Source organism: Fusarium redolens, assembly GCF_020744475.1.
Source record: "Fusarium redolens strain MPI-CAGE-AT-0023 chromosome Unknown BKA55scaffold_1, whole genome shotgun sequence".
Classification (NCBI taxonomy): domain Eukaryota; kingdom Fungi; phylum Ascomycota; class Sordariomycetes; order Hypocreales; family Nectriaceae; genus Fusarium; species Fusarium redolens.
The window spans coordinates 785984-800381 of record NW_025763664.1 but is presented as its reverse complement, the minus strand read 5'-3'; the positions used below and the strand labels follow the sequence as shown (position 1 = coordinate 800381).

Genomic DNA, 14398 nt, shown 5'->3' with positions numbered 1-14398 from the left:
TAGAAGCTTTATCTGTAATTATTATATAATTTATAAATTTATCTTTTTTATTTAATATATGCTAACCAAACATGTTGTATCTATATCCTCTATCTGGTTTCAAGCACCAGCCTCCCTAGGCCTAATCATTCATGTTCGTGATTACTATCTTGTTTCTGAAGTCAGCGGCTCCGTAGAAGTGACCCCGCTTCAGCCACATCATCTGACCTTGGACGACACATCATTTTTTTGCTCCTTGATATCTAGCTCACATTGTTGCAGATAGCTAGTCGTCAAAACTATTCTCCCAAAGTTACCGCAATTAGCAAACAACATCCAAGATGACTACCAAAACCCCTCACATTCCCCACATCCATCTCCTCTGCATGGAAGAGCAATTCAGCGACGCCTTCAACGTCGCTCGCAAGAGCCGCAAACTACCTGACTCCATCTCAATCGAGATTCACAACTGCGCTTTATCCCAGCTCTCAAGCAAAGTCAAATTTGACACCGTCGTCTCACCCGCCAATTCCTACGGTCGTCTTGATGGTGCTTTTGACGATGCTATCTCTCGACAGTTTTCCCCGCGCGATGACTACCATGCTCTTACTGGCGTTGCGCAAGCTCAGCTTTACAAAACCTGGCGTGGTTTCGCACCGCCGGGAACGTGTACGTTGGTAGAGATACCGAAGGAGTTTGAAGCGAGATCGCGGAATGCTTATGGGACACGTCGTGTTGCGCTTTGTCCAACGATGCGGATGCCTGCTGATGTGAGATGGGATAAAGAGGTTGTGTATGAGTGTATTTGGAGTTTATTGTGTGCGATCGACAACCATAATCGCGATGCCTCTGAATATGATCAGATTCAGAGTGTTCTTATGACTCCGTTGGCGACAGGTGTTGGAAGGGTGAGTCCGGAGAAATGGGCCTTGCAGACTGTTCTGGCTATGAAGCATTTCGTGGAGGCTTCTGAAAATCCGGAGAAATGGAGTTCTTTGCAGTGGGCTGATCTCGGCAGAACTTGTGCTGAGACACAACTTACCTGGACAAAATGAATGAGCTCTCGACGCGGTACGGAATATAGCACGCGGAGACGGACTACGCACAAGGCTTTTAACTGAACTTGATTTTATTTGCAAACACTTTGCCGTGATCAGATTGATGCCTAGTACTTATCAGAGAGGCTAGACCTTGAGCTCTCCGAGCACACAACCTCGCTAACTTCTATGTCAGTCTTTCCGGTCTGGTGACACATACCAACTTCGCCATAGATCATGCAACGCAGATTCATGATGATGAATGACATCAAAATTATTCTTCCATCTGCAATTCCTGCACTCACATACATCATCGACTCCACCACCCTGCGATGTTTCATGCTGACACGTGAATTTTGAGTAACAACGTGCATGCAGTTTCCGATATGGATACGAACGCTCAGAAAACCCATTTCTCGTGATAAACCTCCTACACTCTGTACATCTCCAGCCTTCTTCAGCAGCGCCAGTTGGCTCCTGGCTATAACGATCCTCCAGTTCGAGAGAGTGTGATGCCCCCAGGGTCTTGACAAATTCGTCAAGCTGGGGATGTTTAGTGTCCCATGACGTATCATTGCTTTGTAAATATACCTCAAAAGATACTCTTAGCAGGGGTTGAAGTAGTTCTGATACGCACTGCCCGACATCTTCAGGAGATGGCTGTAGGCCCTGTTTATAGCGTACAAAGTATCTGTAGGATGTAAAGACAAATGTGCTGATTTCACCTTCGCCAGCGCCTGTATTAAAGACGTTAGCATCGGTCATCCAAATCGCAGAGTGTTCTTACAATTGGTGGTGGCCTTTGCAGCGGCTTTGAAGAGACACGAGAGCATAGAAAGTATGACTTTGAAGGCTTCATAACTTTCTGCACCAGGCCTTACTGTCCTTAGACGTAAAGAATGAGAAAGTGAATCTCGAAAGTCCTCAATAAACCTCAATCCACAAAGATAGATCTGATTAGCACGAGTATCGTGTAATTCCTGATAGTACTTGCTTAGTCCTCTTAGGGATGTATCCTCAATGGAGTCAAGATATCGGCGGCCTTCGGGTGATACTGGGAGTTCCAACCCCCAGGATGAAAGATCGAAACAAAAGGTGTGCCATTGTCTTTTTTCACCGTCCGATTCGCGGTAACTTCCCATGATTGGAAACTTGCAGGCATGGCAGTAATATGCCACGTCCCGACAGAAATGTAGCATGCAGTAAATTCCACCATCGGTTTCATAACATTCACTTCCCTCGGTGAAGACTGTTTCGCATTGATCACAGGTAAAGTGATCTACGTGGTACCGACGATCAAGAACTGTTACAAAGTCACCTATGATCAGCTGTTGGCACTTGAAGCACTGTATATCCCGTCGTCGAATGTAGTCGTCCTCACACAGTGCTATTGGTTGGATGCCAATTTCATCTTTCAATAGGTGATAGCCACTTTGGAGAGAAACTCCACAGTCCTAGATCGTTTTTGTAAGTTGAAGCGGCTCGAACATTATGGGTCTTGTACTTACAGAGCATGTGAAACATTCCACATGCCATATTCCATCTAATTCTCTCATGTGATAGCCTGTAATTGTCTTTAAACAGCTATGGCAAGTAGATGTGCTGGGGAGCCGGGAAGGTTGAGGAATATGCAAGTCTGACCAGCTGCCAACCTTTACCCTTCGAAACGATGGTCTCACTACTTCCTTCACGAGTGAAACTGCTTTCTTTTGCGAGTCTCTCACTAACGAAGTGGTGTTTTCCTGACATTGCACTGGACCTTTATCTACTTCTGGAAATGATATCAGGTCCATATCTTTTGCAACCTCTTTCACCGTCGCCGTATCAGAGCCCACATCTTCCACTACGGGCTGCTGGCTCCCGGACTGAGCTTTGATAAAGACCCTTCTGTATGCCTGGCTATTGAGAACGAGATCATCGAACTCAAAGTCAAGTTCAGAAGGTGCATTACCGGAAACAGCCTCAATTTCGAATAAGCTGAGCTTAGCAGCATCGTTATCGAAGATGGACTCCGAGTCCATTTTGACACTAGGGTTGCAAGACCGCAGCGACTGGGCTTCTGAAGCAGTTGCCTTTATCCTCGAAGCATGTTTCCGAATGTCTTTCTTTATATTGGACAAAGTCTCACTGGACGTATCAGCTCGGAGGTGACTGTGAAAAATACTTCGACTTACAGTTCAAGGAGATTTAAAAGAAACGCGATAGACGACTGTTGTCCTCTGAGCGCACCCAAAAGCTCTTTCAGTCGGTCTTGATTCCAGATAAATTTGAGCTTCGCCCAGACTCCAGGGTTCTTTGTACGCAGACTTCGTGTCTCAGCTTCAAGACAGCTAAAAACAACCAGGCATCCAGTCAACGCCGTCTCAAAAGCCGTCCAGATTTCTGTTTTTGACGCCCATGCTTGTGAAAGGTCGTCTCTCCGAAGGATCTTCATTTGAAGTTCCGATAAACCGATGCTTATGATTGTTGATTCGGAGCATATCATGGCAATAACGGCTGGGACATCTTGATATTCCCCGGCGAGATCGTGAAGCTTTTTGCATGTCGAAAGGCATGTGGCTGTTAAGCTGACCTAAACAGGTATTAGTGTATCAGTAGTCTGGGGCTGGAGATAACAATCGAGCGATTTACCACTGAAGTCGCCATGGATAGCGGATCCATCTTGAGCGGTTCGAAACCTAGTTCCCTAGTGAAATGGATAAAGTGAAAAAAGTTAGGAATGAGGGCTTGAGAATGAGGAGTTAGTTGTTGGATTGAAACGAGGATGCCGGTGAGAGCCTAAAGAGTTGAGGTGTGCTGTGCTTGGTGGTGGGCACAGCCTCATTAGACTGCCCTGGGTTCCAATGTGGCTGGCAAGGCTGACTTTGGGGTCACAACAATAAACTCAATAATTTCAACCAAATGAACATTGCGATACTTGAGCATTGATGAAGCTGAAACTATAGTATCAGGTGATCTCTGAGATAAATCAGTAGAAAACCGGACTCCTTAGTCGTCATCATTCTGGACGATGAGCTGAGCAATTGTAATTTTCATTTCCATCCCAGGATATGCCGTAACATGAAACTCAATTATCTGGTCATCGCCATCCTTATCCTTTGCCTTATACTTGTTTTTTCGAAGTGATACTATTCCCTTGCCTAGTGGCAATCTCAAGGCCTGTTTTTGCAGAATCTGATTCGACAACACCAGCCTTGAACCCTCCAGTCAGAGGAGCGTGAAGTCCCTAGCAAACGGTAAATTCTAGTCAAGGTTCACTTGGCAGGGCTACTTACAATGGCGAAGTAAAATCGATGACTTTCGTCTAAATGTGCCCAGAAAGAGAGGCCGGTAGATGCTCCCGACACATCGTTAAACGCAGTAAACGTCATCTGCCCAGAGGGAAACACCGGCTCAGGCGCTGTCAAGTACTTTCCAGCATCAAAATAGCTATTTTCGAGAACTATCTTGAACTGAGTGGCGATTTGGACGGTGCATTGATACCAGCGATGCTTATCTCGGATCTCAGATGGGGGACGCGGGGCCATCGCATTCAGAGTCTATATATAGTCAGAAAAAAAGGCATGATGTAGGTTTGGAAATGAATACCTCTTTAATTTTTCAAATTAGCTTCAGCTGAGGATCAAGAACGGTGTCGATGTCGACGATAGCCATCTTGTACGTTGGAGAGCAGAGATAAAGTGTCGTAACTTGGACTAGACTTCACAACAGTAATAGTTTGATATACCTGGAGTGAGCTGAGAACAACAAGAGTGGCCGTAATCAGATGCAGTATCGAAGACCTCTATTTATACCTCCTCCCATCTAAGCCTTTGTGTCTAGATCCTCGATCTATCTGAACTATTGAACCGTAAGTCCTTAGCCATGGCCCATGATGATAGAATCGCGGGGTCAACCTGTCGACGAACACTCATCCTTAAAATTGTATCTACCATATCTACCAGAGGGTAAATATATAAAATGTTTGCACTCAAAATGAAGAACTTGGCATGTTCCTTTTTTGGTCAGTTGGAGCCTTGAAGGCGGGTGTATCCTATCTCAGTTGCTGTTATTACTTTGACGTTTCAGCTAACTTGTGCAGATATCATGTGGCTGGGACATGCTTAAGAAAGGAAAAACCAGGACTAACAATGAACTATCATTCTACTAGATTCTCAGCCGTAGGTGTACTGTCGAATGGGAATCAACTATTTATCGTTAGCTCGTATTAAAGGGCCCTGACCTGACAATAGGATGTCATCCACTAGGCTTAGTTGCAAGTCACTGAAGACCTGCCTTCATCCAACAAGAACCTGATAATGGAAGAATTGTCTCAATTATGCGTAACATAACTCTCTTTGGGTTGATATATTGCTCACAATTAACTGACACTTGGCAGTCATAAGGATCAGGACCAAGCGATCAAAGTGGGGATCCAATACGCTTGATAATTGGTGGGCTCGCTTTTTGTTGTCCCTGATTGGCCATCTAACCAGAACCTCATAAAGTTCCTCCTCTTTGATGGCGCAATTCTTGCTGAAATGCGAGACTCCCTGCTTCTCGGGTCGTTATGTTCTTAACTCCGGATTTATTGCAAGTATTTAAAGGCAGATATAGTCACTGATCTCTCAGGATTCCTCCTCCCGTCTCCGCTCACAAAGACGCAAAGAGCACCGCCACAAGATTACTTTGTTTCATCATGTCTACAGCTAAAACATATCATTTCGACCCGAAGAAAGACATCCCCTCCCTTGCTGGGAAGGTGATACTCATCACTGGCGCCAACACCGGTCTTGGCAAGGCCACTGCCATCGAACTGGCCAAGCACTCTCCCGCCCATGTCTACATCACTTCACGTAACTCCGCCAAGGGAAATGCTGCCCTTGAGGAAATCAAGAAGACAGCCAGTGAAGGCACCAAAGTCTCCCTCTTAGAACTTGATCTCGCCAGTTTTGAAAGCATCAAGTCTGCTGCTGCCGAGTTCCTCAAACGCGAGGACAGACTTGACGTTCTCTTGCTCAACGCTGGAGTCATGGGTGCTCCACCTACCTTGACCAAAGATGGATATGAGATGCACATGGGAACCAACCATCTCGGACATGCACTGATTCTGAAGCTCCTCAAACCAGTCCTTGACAAGACTCCCAATGCTCGTGCTGTGCATCTCAGCTCTGCCGGATTCCGCCACGTGGGACCAGCGGGCATTGAATTCGATACTCTCAAGTCCGCAAAGAGCGAAACTGCTTTACCTTATCGATATGCCCAGAGCAAACTTGCATGCCTTCTTTATGCAAGAGAAGCAGCGAAGAGATATCCCAACTTCAAGATTATTGCCATCAACCCAGGCGAAGTTCAAACGGACCTATTCTCTCGCGAGCCAGGAGATGAATTGATGAAGAGCCTTCAAGAGAATGTGGCCCCTAAAGTCGCAATTCCTCTTTCCGAGGGTGTCAAGAATCATCTTTGGGCTACTACAGCCCCAGATATTGAGAATGCAGAGTTTTATGAACCTGTTGGGAAGACTGGTGGGCTGGAGGGGCATGGCTTGGATGATGAGATGGCGAAGAAGCTTTGGGATTGGACGGAGGAGCAGCTGAAAGATCAGGCTCTGTAATTCCGTGCTTTTTGTTGAGCATTGCGGTGCAATGCTGATGGATATCAGGTACTACGGACGCAGGTTTAGCTGAACTTATGCAGATCCCTTATCACGCCAAGTTTGAATATTTAGTATAGTCATTGACTTTCTAAAAGATCTCTTACCCGCTGTCTCTGAAGACTGTCTGTGAGCCATCCATGATAGCTATTATGAAATCAAAATGAATCAATAAATAAGTAACAGTCTTCTATAAGGTGTCATGCTCTTGATCTAGTTATCGAGAAACTTGTAGAAGAATGAACAGTCATGCAAATGCCCATCCGCACTCTCAGCATACCGTGGACAAACGCCCCATTCCGTATATCCTAGTTTCAGGTAAAACCCCCTTGCCGGAGTATCCGATGCAGTATCCAACATCACCATAGTCTTACCCAATTCCTCCTTTGCAAACCTCTCCACCATGTTCATCAGCTTCCTTCCAAGCCCGTGGCCTCTTTCTTCTACAGAAACCAGTAGCTTGCCAACCTCGACTTTGTGAGCATGAGTTTCCTTGGGATGAGTCACGAGCGAAATCGTTCCGACTGCGGTTGTGTCGCAGGCTAGGATAAAAAGGGTAGTTCTGGGTTTAAGGCTGAAGAGTTGGGGTAATAGTGAGGACCAGAATTCTGTGGCTTTGGTGGCGGAGAGAGGTGCGTGGAAGCCGATTGATGATGCAGAAGGGTTATCGTTGACGCAGGATTGAAGTAGCTGGGTGAGAGAAGGAGTCCACCGTTCAAGTTCCTCAGCAGTAGTAATTCGATGTAGGGTGAAGCCCGTTGGCAAATTGATAGCAGCTGAAGAGCCCATTGTATTGTCTAGTAAATGAGGAATAGTTGAATTTCAGCATATATAACTGTCCTACCACGTATTTATGTAAATGAAGCTACTATAATTGTCTGCATGAGTCATTTCTAGATAGTGACCTAGCCTTATTATGTTATGCAATTCCTTATCTGCTAGTTATATACGATTCCTCGGCTATTCTCGATGACTCATCCCGAAGCTGATATCTCTTAACTTTATCCATGCTGCATTTCTGTGGCCTATCGTTGACAAACTTGCTACCATGAATCATCAATTAATAATCGTGATTCACGCCCTTCGCACGACATCGGCATCTCAAAGTCAATCATCCCGCAATCCCCACTCCTTCAAACAGGCCAATTGTTAACAAGTTCCTGAAGTCCTTCCATCCTAACCGGCTTCTTGAACGTCGTATTCATTCCAAATTCATCCACCATTCGTCGATTCTCCGTCTCAATATCCCCCGCCACAAGTCCAACGATGACAGCAGGCTGATGATTGTTCTCGCTCTCATGCTGTCTTATAAGAAGTGAAGCCTGCATGCCGCCCATGACAGGCATGGAAATATCGAGCAGTATCAGTCTGCACCGCTCGGGATGCGCCTTGTACATGTCGACGACTTCTTGGCCGTTCCATGCGATGTTATATTTGAGACCGAGTTTATCAAAGTGGTGCTTCATCAATTTCATGTTGACTTTGTTGTCGTCGACTAAAAGGTACTTGGCGTCTTCAACCCATGGCTTTGCCAACTCAGGAGCCTCCGAAGACGGTACTGTTTGTGTCGAAACATCAGACACTTTATTCTCTGTTTCACTCATTTTGGCTAGTGAATGTATCTGCTGGTTGTGGTTAGACGCGGGGTCCTATGTTGTACGCGTCAGCGACTCAGCTTCATACTCATTAACATTTCGTGGCTTGAACGAACCGTGTTGGGTCGAAGTTCCCGATAATGAATCCGACGACAATTGAGACTGAGATGAGCGAGGATGAAAGTGAGTAAGATTCAAGCAAGGACGGCCTGTTGAGCTTTGTTGGCGTTGCATTCAAGCGTTGACTAAGCCATCGTGGAGCCTGAAGGAATATATCTGGGTCTCAAACGCATTGCGATCGGCGCTGTCAGTGGGCCAAGAAAATTGTTCATGTCTTCCTTTCAACCTTGAAACAACTCGAGGGGAGATCATGTGTAGGAATTGGTCCTATAGGTATTATGATAGCTTGCAAAATTGCAGGATATGCCCTGATTGGCCCTGGCGTACACGCTGAGGTCCTACGACAGCCCGCCAGGACTATAGCACTCAGCCACTATCACAGCCTCTTAGTAACCATTCGCTGCCAAAGTCTTCAAAAATGGAACAAAATGAGGCCCTCCCCTCCTTTCGTGCTCTGAAAAATACTTTCTTTCCTTTAAAATTACTATTGGCCCTTTTTAATCGTCAGGATGTTTACTCTTTTCCCAAACCTACCCCCAGAACTTCGCGATCAAATCTGGTATCACGCCCTATCAGAACCCCGCCAACCAGGAATATGCCAATGGAAGAAAGGCTGCTGGATCCCAAAATACCTTACACCAAAAGACTCGGATTGGTCCGACAACGATCCTAATAATATACGCTTAGAGTTTCGCTACGATAAATTGTCAACACCAGTTCATATACCAATCGTGGATGTCAGTCGAGAGGCGCGCCGGGTTGCACTAGCTTGGGCTCGCGATAACAACATCAAAAATCGATGCAGAAACGGCAAATACAAGTTCAAGCGCAGAATGGACAAGGACAGAGATACTGTCTACTTCCCCGCGAACAAGATAGACGCCTCCGAGATAGAGGCTGTCGATCGTGGCTTCGAGCCAGATCTCATCGACCGGAATCACACCGTGGCAACATATGTTACAAGCTTGGCGGTATCAGCGAGATTTATCCAAACCGACGATGACGTACCTTACACTTGGGAATGGCACGAAAATCTTGAAAAGATATACGTAATCGTTGGAAAACAACCCGATGGAAATGGCCAGTGGGAGATTGATACGACGAAAGGAACAAGCTTGTTTTGGACAAGGGACACCGGCAAGTTTGTTCCCGAGCTGGGAGGGAATGAGTTTTGTAGTAGAGATCTTTTGAAGAGGATCATGGATGATAAAATGGGGATTGGTCCTGCCATCATGCGCTGTCAAGGACCTACGAGAAACTCGTTTGAGATTCGCGTATGCTCGGCGATAAGAAGGTGAGTGGCTTTGTTTCTTGTACAGTGGTATACTTATATGTATTCAGATCGCCAAAAACACCTTCTCGCACGATTAAAAATATGAAGAAGATGTTGGATGGGTGTTTAAGCGGGGTGCATCTAAGTAAGAAACTTTAATATATTGGTTAGACATCTGCATTTAATGATTTAAAGAGAAAGGCTTCCACATGGCAAATCTATTTGATCAATGCGTTCGAGGAACAATCGAATTCATCTGCTCTATTGTATAGTTCATATGAGAAAGCGGAATCCGCGTGGGCGAACCAAGACGGATTCATCGCCATGACTTTCCTGTTCCTGTTCCTCAATCTTCCTATTTTCAAGAGCCAGTGAGAAGTGGAGAATTGTGGCAGCGCATATAGCCATGAAAAGCATTCCCACGCAACTGAAATTCCATACTAGTAGCACATAAATCGCATTGCCTTGTTACCATATAACCACCGGTGGGGCTTTAGTTCTTGATGGCTTTCGCAGCGGCCCTTATAGCATCCTTGATCTTGAGGGGTTTGATATTGGGAAACTTGTTGTTCAGTGCTACTGCATCGTCGAAGTTGGTGCCTCCAGTCTCGAAAATCAGACCAAATGCAGCAGAGAAAGCGAGCAGCGCCTCTCTGGGGATGGGGATGTGAGGCAGCGCCAAGGTCAGAGCTGGGAGCTCCGTGACAACACCCTTCTCTAGATCCTCAATACTGTCGTGAGTGGACTCGAACTTGGTACCTGTGAGCATATTAGCCACTGTACAGCGAGTTTGTACCAAAAATATCACTCACCCTTGCCCTCCTCGGCAGCCTGAACAACCTCATTCCAGGTCGCCTTGTCGCCGATGATCCAGTACTCTCTATCCCACTCAGTGAAGTCAAGAACCCGATCAGCGTACTTGGCCAGGTCGAAAGTATGGGTGAACGTGACTGGGGTATCTCCCTTGCCGGGAATGGCGGCCGTGTCATGAACAAGGTCGACGACGACAACCATAGGAGACACATAGGTCTTCTGAACAGGTGTCGCAAAGAAGTCGGTCAAAAATCCGACATAGAACTGAGTCCATTCAAGCTGAGTCTTAGCAAGCTCGGTGAGTGTTTGAAGCTTGACGCTGGTTGAGGGGAGTCGCTCTGCCAGCCTGTTGGTATCCACATAGTCAGTCTCTTATCCTCATTCCTCACAACTCTTGACTTTGGGGGCGCAGATTATTGGTAACTTATAAACCTACTTCAGGCTCAGTGGGAAGCCCCAGTTGCTGGCGACAAATCGTCGCGTCACCTTGGATGCTTCGGCAGCTCGCACCAGACTGACCTCTGGAGGAGTTCCCTGGTCAGGCATGCTGCTGAGAGCTGAGACGACGGTGTCGACCTTGTTCTCCTCAAGGATGTTCCTCAAGGAATCGACATCAGAATAATCGACGACAATGATGGGAGCGCCGAGCTCCTTTGCCAGGTCGTCATTGGACTGGGAGCAGCAAGTTAGATATTTTTCACACTGTTCGAACAATGGATGGATTACCTTGCGACCGAGGATTATTACTTCATGCTTGCCACGAGCAACGATTGCCTCGGCCAAAGCACGGCCAATTCCACCAGTTCCACCTGGGATAGCGACGATACCCATTTTCAAAGACGTTGCGAGTTTTAGGGTCTAGAAGGTTGAGAAGATATTTGAATTGATCAGAAGACTTTGGGCTCTGATCTGGCAAGATGCGGTTGTTGTAGAGATTGTTCGACATGTTTGCCAGTTACTTATATACTAGCTGTTCAGAAACTTCGCAGGTCATATTTAGCCGACTCAGAGGCTGAGGATGTGGTAATCAGCTGTCGTCGTATGCTCTGCGGCTCGGGATGACAAAACCGTGGTGTTTAGGTTATCAGCGAATCGAATAACGGACCAGTAATCACGCCGGAGCCGATTTGCCCCAGCGTATTGCAACTAACTAGAATGCGCGATCGATTTCGCTTCGGCAGGACGTCAAGGCCGAGTGGTCGTGCTAGAGGCTGAGGTGGATCGGTGTGTATCCCGCCATGACAAATCTCGTGGTCGTCTTCAAGCCCGACCCGAACAGCCAATCAGGAGGGCATATGAGCCGCAAAAGAGCCCGGCCATTCTATGAGACACATCTCTCCATCCACTTCGATCTCCTCATCTAAAATCCTGTGAGGTACATAGGGAGGATTACCAAGAGCAGATAGGTCGTACCGCGTCAATGGATGGTGCCACCGTACCCTTGCGCCGAAGGGTCGAGAAGCGCATCAGCAATGTGAGTGCGCCGCAGCCCCATGACTAAGTTCAAGTTGTATTAACACATACCGGCAAGGCTTGCCACCGCTGCAGGGCGTCCAAAGTTCGCTGCGATGATAAGCAGCGCGTCTGCGGACGCTGCAAGGCTAGGGACCTTGAGTGCATCCGCGATCTGGACTGGGAACCTAATAAAGAGTGAGTGGACAAGTGCCGCAGGGACATTAGTCTCTCGCTTGTGCTAACCTATTGGCCAGACCAGCACAAGGGTTGACGTTCGAGAAGCGACTTAGTCGAGTTGAGACTCTGCTGCATACTTCTACAAAGCCTCCGATCAACCCATCAGCCCCTACTGCAGCTTATGCTACCAGCTCATGTTCTTCGGCAGACAACAACTGTGTCGACCGGACCTTGTCGGATAGTCTTAGTGTTCCTGACCAATCCCCGCCACTTATTCAAGCAGGTTCTATACCCAGAAGTGCACCACTACAGACGGACCCGTTTAGTTCCCAGACTGAAGGCGCGTTACAACGACGACGGCGAACAATGGACGATATTCCAGTGCTCAGACTCTCCGAGGACCGAGTAGCGCGGCTAAAAGAAGCCATTTCCGATGACCCTTCTTGGCAGCGTATCTTCATTCCCATGTTCTCCAAGCCTGAAGTTCTTCTACTTGTAGAAGCTTACCTCGACGAGGTCAACCCCATCGTATCTCTATTCGACCGCCAGTCATTGCTCTCGCGGTGCGAGAACGAATTCCCTGTGGACAGCGATATCTGGGATCCCGCTTGGTGGGCCTGTCTGAATGCTGTTGTCGGCATTGCTATCCAGATGAAGACACTCAGCAGTGCCTTCGAAGTGGTCGGTCGCATATCATGGAGCTTCTTCAAAAACGCATTTGCTGTGTTTCCTCTATTGATGCAGACCACTCCCACGCTCATGTCAGCTAAGGCCTTGATGTCTATGGCTATGTTTTTGAGTGGCACAACTGATAACAAGACGATGATACTCCTTCTATCCTCGGCAGCTAAGCAGTCCAAGATGCTGAGTGGTCCGGATTCATTCCAGGAGCCAGCACTGGTCGAGGACAAACAGCGGACCCTCTCAGTGGCGTATTTACTCGAAGAGACATGCATTTCGAATTGTGGTTTTCGTCTCGTCCCTTCAAACAGTATCTCCGAAATACACCTACAACAGACAACAGAACAACAAAGCACTGCAGGGGCAGACTATGGGATCTTTTTCGGGCATAGAGTTGAACTGGCTGTCATCGAATCCAAGGCGCGGAAGCACCTGCAACAAACAAAGTCGCCCGATGAGGTTCTCAAGAGCCGGATTCTCACGCTTGGACAGCAACTGGAAGCTTGGAGGCAGAGACTGCCACCGAGCATTCGACCACAGTATAACCCCCCACCCGGGTCGGAACCTTCTGGCCTGGCGGCCGTCATGTTGCATTGTGCCTTCTACCGATCGCTAGATATGGTTAACCGAGCGTATCATCTTTGCAAGCTCCATCAACCCTCAGCGTCATCTCAGAGTCTAGCGTCGCAGCTGGAGAGCCATGGGCCACTCGACGTTTCGCGAGCAACAATTCGACTATACCGCCATGTGGGAGACATAGGCTATACTGACCTATGGTAAGGCTAATTACATACTAACATGCTTCTTATCTCGTGCTGATCAATCTATCCCAGGCGCCTGTTGCCATTTCTGTTGTGCTCTGCTATCACAATTTACGTTCACATCATCCAGCATCCACACAAAGGGAGTGCAACCAGCGATCTGGCCCTCATTAGATCTTTGCTTCATTTCATACAAACAGTGAAAAAGGAGGGATGTGACCTGGATCGGCTATTAGCAGTCGTTGTGGAACTGGATCGCTCTGCCTCAGTCACTGTCACTCCACACTACACTTCTGGTGCAGCCTCCACGACCGACACGAGTAATGATGCCAATAAAATTGTAAGTGCCAGTCGGACTCGGTACCTTTAGCAACGGTTTACTAATCCAGGTTAGCATCATTCTTGGCTGCTTGCAAATCCCGACTACATGCCACTTGTGCAAGGCCTAATGGGAAACATACCTACACTGAGAGCGCAGGCATCAAACGTCCTTTCAAGTATGCTGGGCGGATTGGCCAAGGATCCGGATGGTTTCATATCTGTCAAACCAGTGTCACTACATCCTAGCACGTATGGGTTCAGTAATTAGATACTTGAGAATTAGTTAACGTTTCATAAAACCATGAATACATTATAGTAGATAGCAATTTCATCACTAGTCCTAGACCCATTTTCACTATACCCCACCCGCATGCCTACTTCACCGGGACCAAGAGCTATATTAAAAGTAAACACCATTCACAGCTAGGTCAATGCCTTGAAAATGTTCATCTGCAAGACTACCATGCCTCAAGAGCAGCTCAATAGTTAGAAACATATCAATCGAAACACCAACAACATATTCATTTCCCGTCTGCAAATGGAAGCAGGGTGCC

At 47.1% G+C, this 14398-nt stretch overlaps 9 protein-coding genes across 9 annotated transcripts; 4 read left to right on the top strand and 5 right to left on the bottom strand.

Annotated features, from left to right (window-relative positions):
* Window positions 1-320: 320 nt before the first annotated feature.
* On the top strand, window positions 321-1034 carry BKA55DRAFT_588027 (uncharacterized protein; the record flags this gene model as incomplete). The annotated part of the gene is made up of 1 exon (XM_046194733.1): window positions 321-1034. One exon carries the CDS (start codon window positions 321-323, stop codon window positions 1032-1034), a length of 714 nt encoding a protein of 237 aa, XP_046055990.1.
* Window positions 1035-1117: 83 nt separating this feature from the next.
* Window positions 1118-3762, bottom strand: BKA55DRAFT_3472 (uncharacterized protein). The gene is made up of 5 exons (XM_046185782.1): window positions 3648-3762; window positions 3191-3588; window positions 2525-3143; window positions 1804-2470; window positions 1118-1753 (listed from the first exon to the last, which is right to left on the bottom strand). Exons 1-5 carry the CDS (start codon window positions 3675-3677, stop codon window positions 1209-1211), a joined length of 2259 nt encoding a protein of 752 aa, XP_046055989.1. The 5' UTR covers window positions 3678-3762; the 3' UTR covers window positions 1118-1208.
* A 473-nt stretch (window positions 3763-4235) lies between these two features.
* Window positions 4236-4554, bottom strand: BKA55DRAFT_548072 (uncharacterized protein). The gene has a single exon (XM_046191087.1). The coding sequence runs from the start codon at window positions 4541-4543 to the stop codon at window positions 4271-4273; it is 273 nt and encodes a 90-aa protein (XP_046055988.1). The 5' UTR covers window positions 4544-4554; the 3' UTR covers window positions 4236-4270.
* A 1077-nt stretch (window positions 4555-5631) lies between these two features.
* On the top strand, window positions 5632-6629 carry BKA55DRAFT_629956 (uncharacterized protein). Its single transcript, XM_046196940.1, has one exon. The coding sequence runs from the start codon at window positions 5695-5697 to the stop codon at window positions 6607-6609; it is 915 nt and encodes a 304-aa protein (XP_046055987.1). The 5' UTR covers window positions 5632-5694; the 3' UTR covers window positions 6610-6629.
* A 232-nt stretch (window positions 6630-6861) lies between these two features.
* On the bottom strand, window positions 6862-7437 carry BKA55DRAFT_498752 (acyl-CoA N-acyltransferase; the record flags this gene model as incomplete). Its single annotated transcript, XM_046186580.1, has 1 exon — window positions 6862-7437. The coding sequence occupies one exon, from the start codon at window positions 7435-7437 to the stop codon at window positions 6862-6864; it is 576 nt and encodes a 191-aa protein (XP_046055986.1).
* A 172-nt stretch (window positions 7438-7609) lies between these two features.
* BKA55DRAFT_3456 (CheY-like superfamily) lies at window positions 7610-8591 on the bottom strand. Its single transcript, XM_046185776.1, has 2 exons — window positions 8332-8591; window positions 7610-8273 (listed from the first exon to the last, which is right to left on the bottom strand). Exon 2 carries the CDS (start codon window positions 8250-8252, stop codon window positions 7782-7784), a length of 471 nt encoding a protein of 156 aa, XP_046055985.1. The 5' UTR covers window positions 8253-8273; window positions 8332-8591; the 3' UTR covers window positions 7610-7781.
* Window positions 8592-8872: 281 nt separating this feature from the next.
* Window positions 8873-9795, top strand: BKA55DRAFT_498671 (uncharacterized protein; the record flags this gene model as incomplete). The annotated part of the gene is made up of 2 exons (XM_046186573.1): window positions 8873-9657; window positions 9705-9795. The coding sequence occupies 2 exons, from the start codon at window positions 8873-8875 to the stop codon at window positions 9793-9795; spliced, it is 876 nt and encodes a 291-aa protein (XP_046055984.1).
* A 97-nt stretch (window positions 9796-9892) lies between these two features.
* On the bottom strand, window positions 9893-11654 carry BKA55DRAFT_548065 (uncharacterized protein). The gene is made up of 4 exons (XM_046191086.1): window positions 11176-11654; window positions 10886-11121; window positions 10449-10795; window positions 9893-10395 (listed from the first exon to the last, which is right to left on the bottom strand). Exons 1-4 carry the CDS (start codon window positions 11278-11280, stop codon window positions 10130-10132), a joined length of 954 nt encoding a protein of 317 aa, XP_046055983.1. The 5' UTR covers window positions 11281-11654; the 3' UTR covers window positions 9893-10129.
* Window positions 11655-11781: 127 nt separating this feature from the next.
* BKA55DRAFT_731498 (uncharacterized protein) lies at window positions 11782-14188 on the top strand. The gene is made up of 5 exons (XM_046201204.1): window positions 11782-11923; window positions 11981-12099; window positions 12159-13538; window positions 13596-13863; window positions 13918-14188. The coding sequence occupies exons 1-5, from the start codon at window positions 11870-11872 to the stop codon at window positions 14110-14112; spliced, it is 2016 nt and encodes a 671-aa protein (XP_046055982.1). The 5' UTR covers window positions 11782-11869; the 3' UTR covers window positions 14113-14188.
* Window positions 14189-14398: the final 210 nt, after the last annotated feature.

Excerpts from the sequence above, each read along its gene's own strand:
- BKA55DRAFT_3472 (XM_046185782.1), bottom strand. The coding sequence starts at position 3,677 with ATGGATCCGCTATCCATGGCGACTTCAGTG. Across the intron at positions 3,589-3,647 it reads TATCCATGGCGACTTCAGTG|GTCAGCTTAACAGCCACATG; the intron begins GTAAATCGCTCG and ends ATACCTGTTTAG. Across the intron at positions 2,471-2,524 it reads TGGAATGTTTCACATGCTCT|GACTGTGGAGTTTCTCTCCA; the intron begins GTAAGTACAAGA and ends AAAACGATCTAG.
- BKA55DRAFT_548072 (XM_046191087.1), bottom strand. The coding sequence starts at position 4,543 with ATGGCCCCGCGTCCCCCATCTGAGATCCGAGATAAGCATCGCTGGTAT.
- BKA55DRAFT_629956 (XM_046196940.1), top strand. The coding sequence starts at position 5,695 with ATGTCTACAGCTAAAACATATCATTTCGACCCGAAGAAAGACATCCCC.
- BKA55DRAFT_3456 (XM_046185776.1), bottom strand. The coding sequence starts at position 8,252 with ATGAGTGAAACAGAGAATAAAGTGTCTGATGTTTCGACACAAACAGTA.
- BKA55DRAFT_548065 (XM_046191086.1), bottom strand. The coding sequence starts at position 11,280 with ATGGGTATCGTCGCTATCCCAGGTGGAACTGGTGGAATTGGCCGTGCT. Across the intron at positions 11,122-11,175 it reads TAATAATCCTCGGTCGCAAG|TCCAATGACGACCTGGCAAA; the intron begins GTAATCCATCCA and ends TGCTGCTCCCAG. Across the intron at positions 10,796-10,885 it reads GGCTTCCCACTGAGCCTGAA|GCTGGCAGAGCGACTCCCCT; the intron begins GTAGGTTTATAA and ends GGATACCAACAG.
- BKA55DRAFT_731498 (XM_046201204.1), top strand. The coding sequence starts at position 11,870 with ATGGATGGTGCCACCGTACCCTTGCGCCGAAGGGTCGAGAAGCGCATC. Across the intron at positions 11,924-11,980 it reads TCGAGAAGCGCATCAGCAAT|GCTTGCCACCGCTGCAGGGC; the intron begins GTGAGTGCGCCG and ends CATACCGGCAAG. Across the intron at positions 13,864-13,917 it reads GTAATGATGCCAATAAAATT|CATCATTCTTGGCTGCTTGC; the intron begins GTAAGTGCCAGT and ends AATCCAGGTTAG.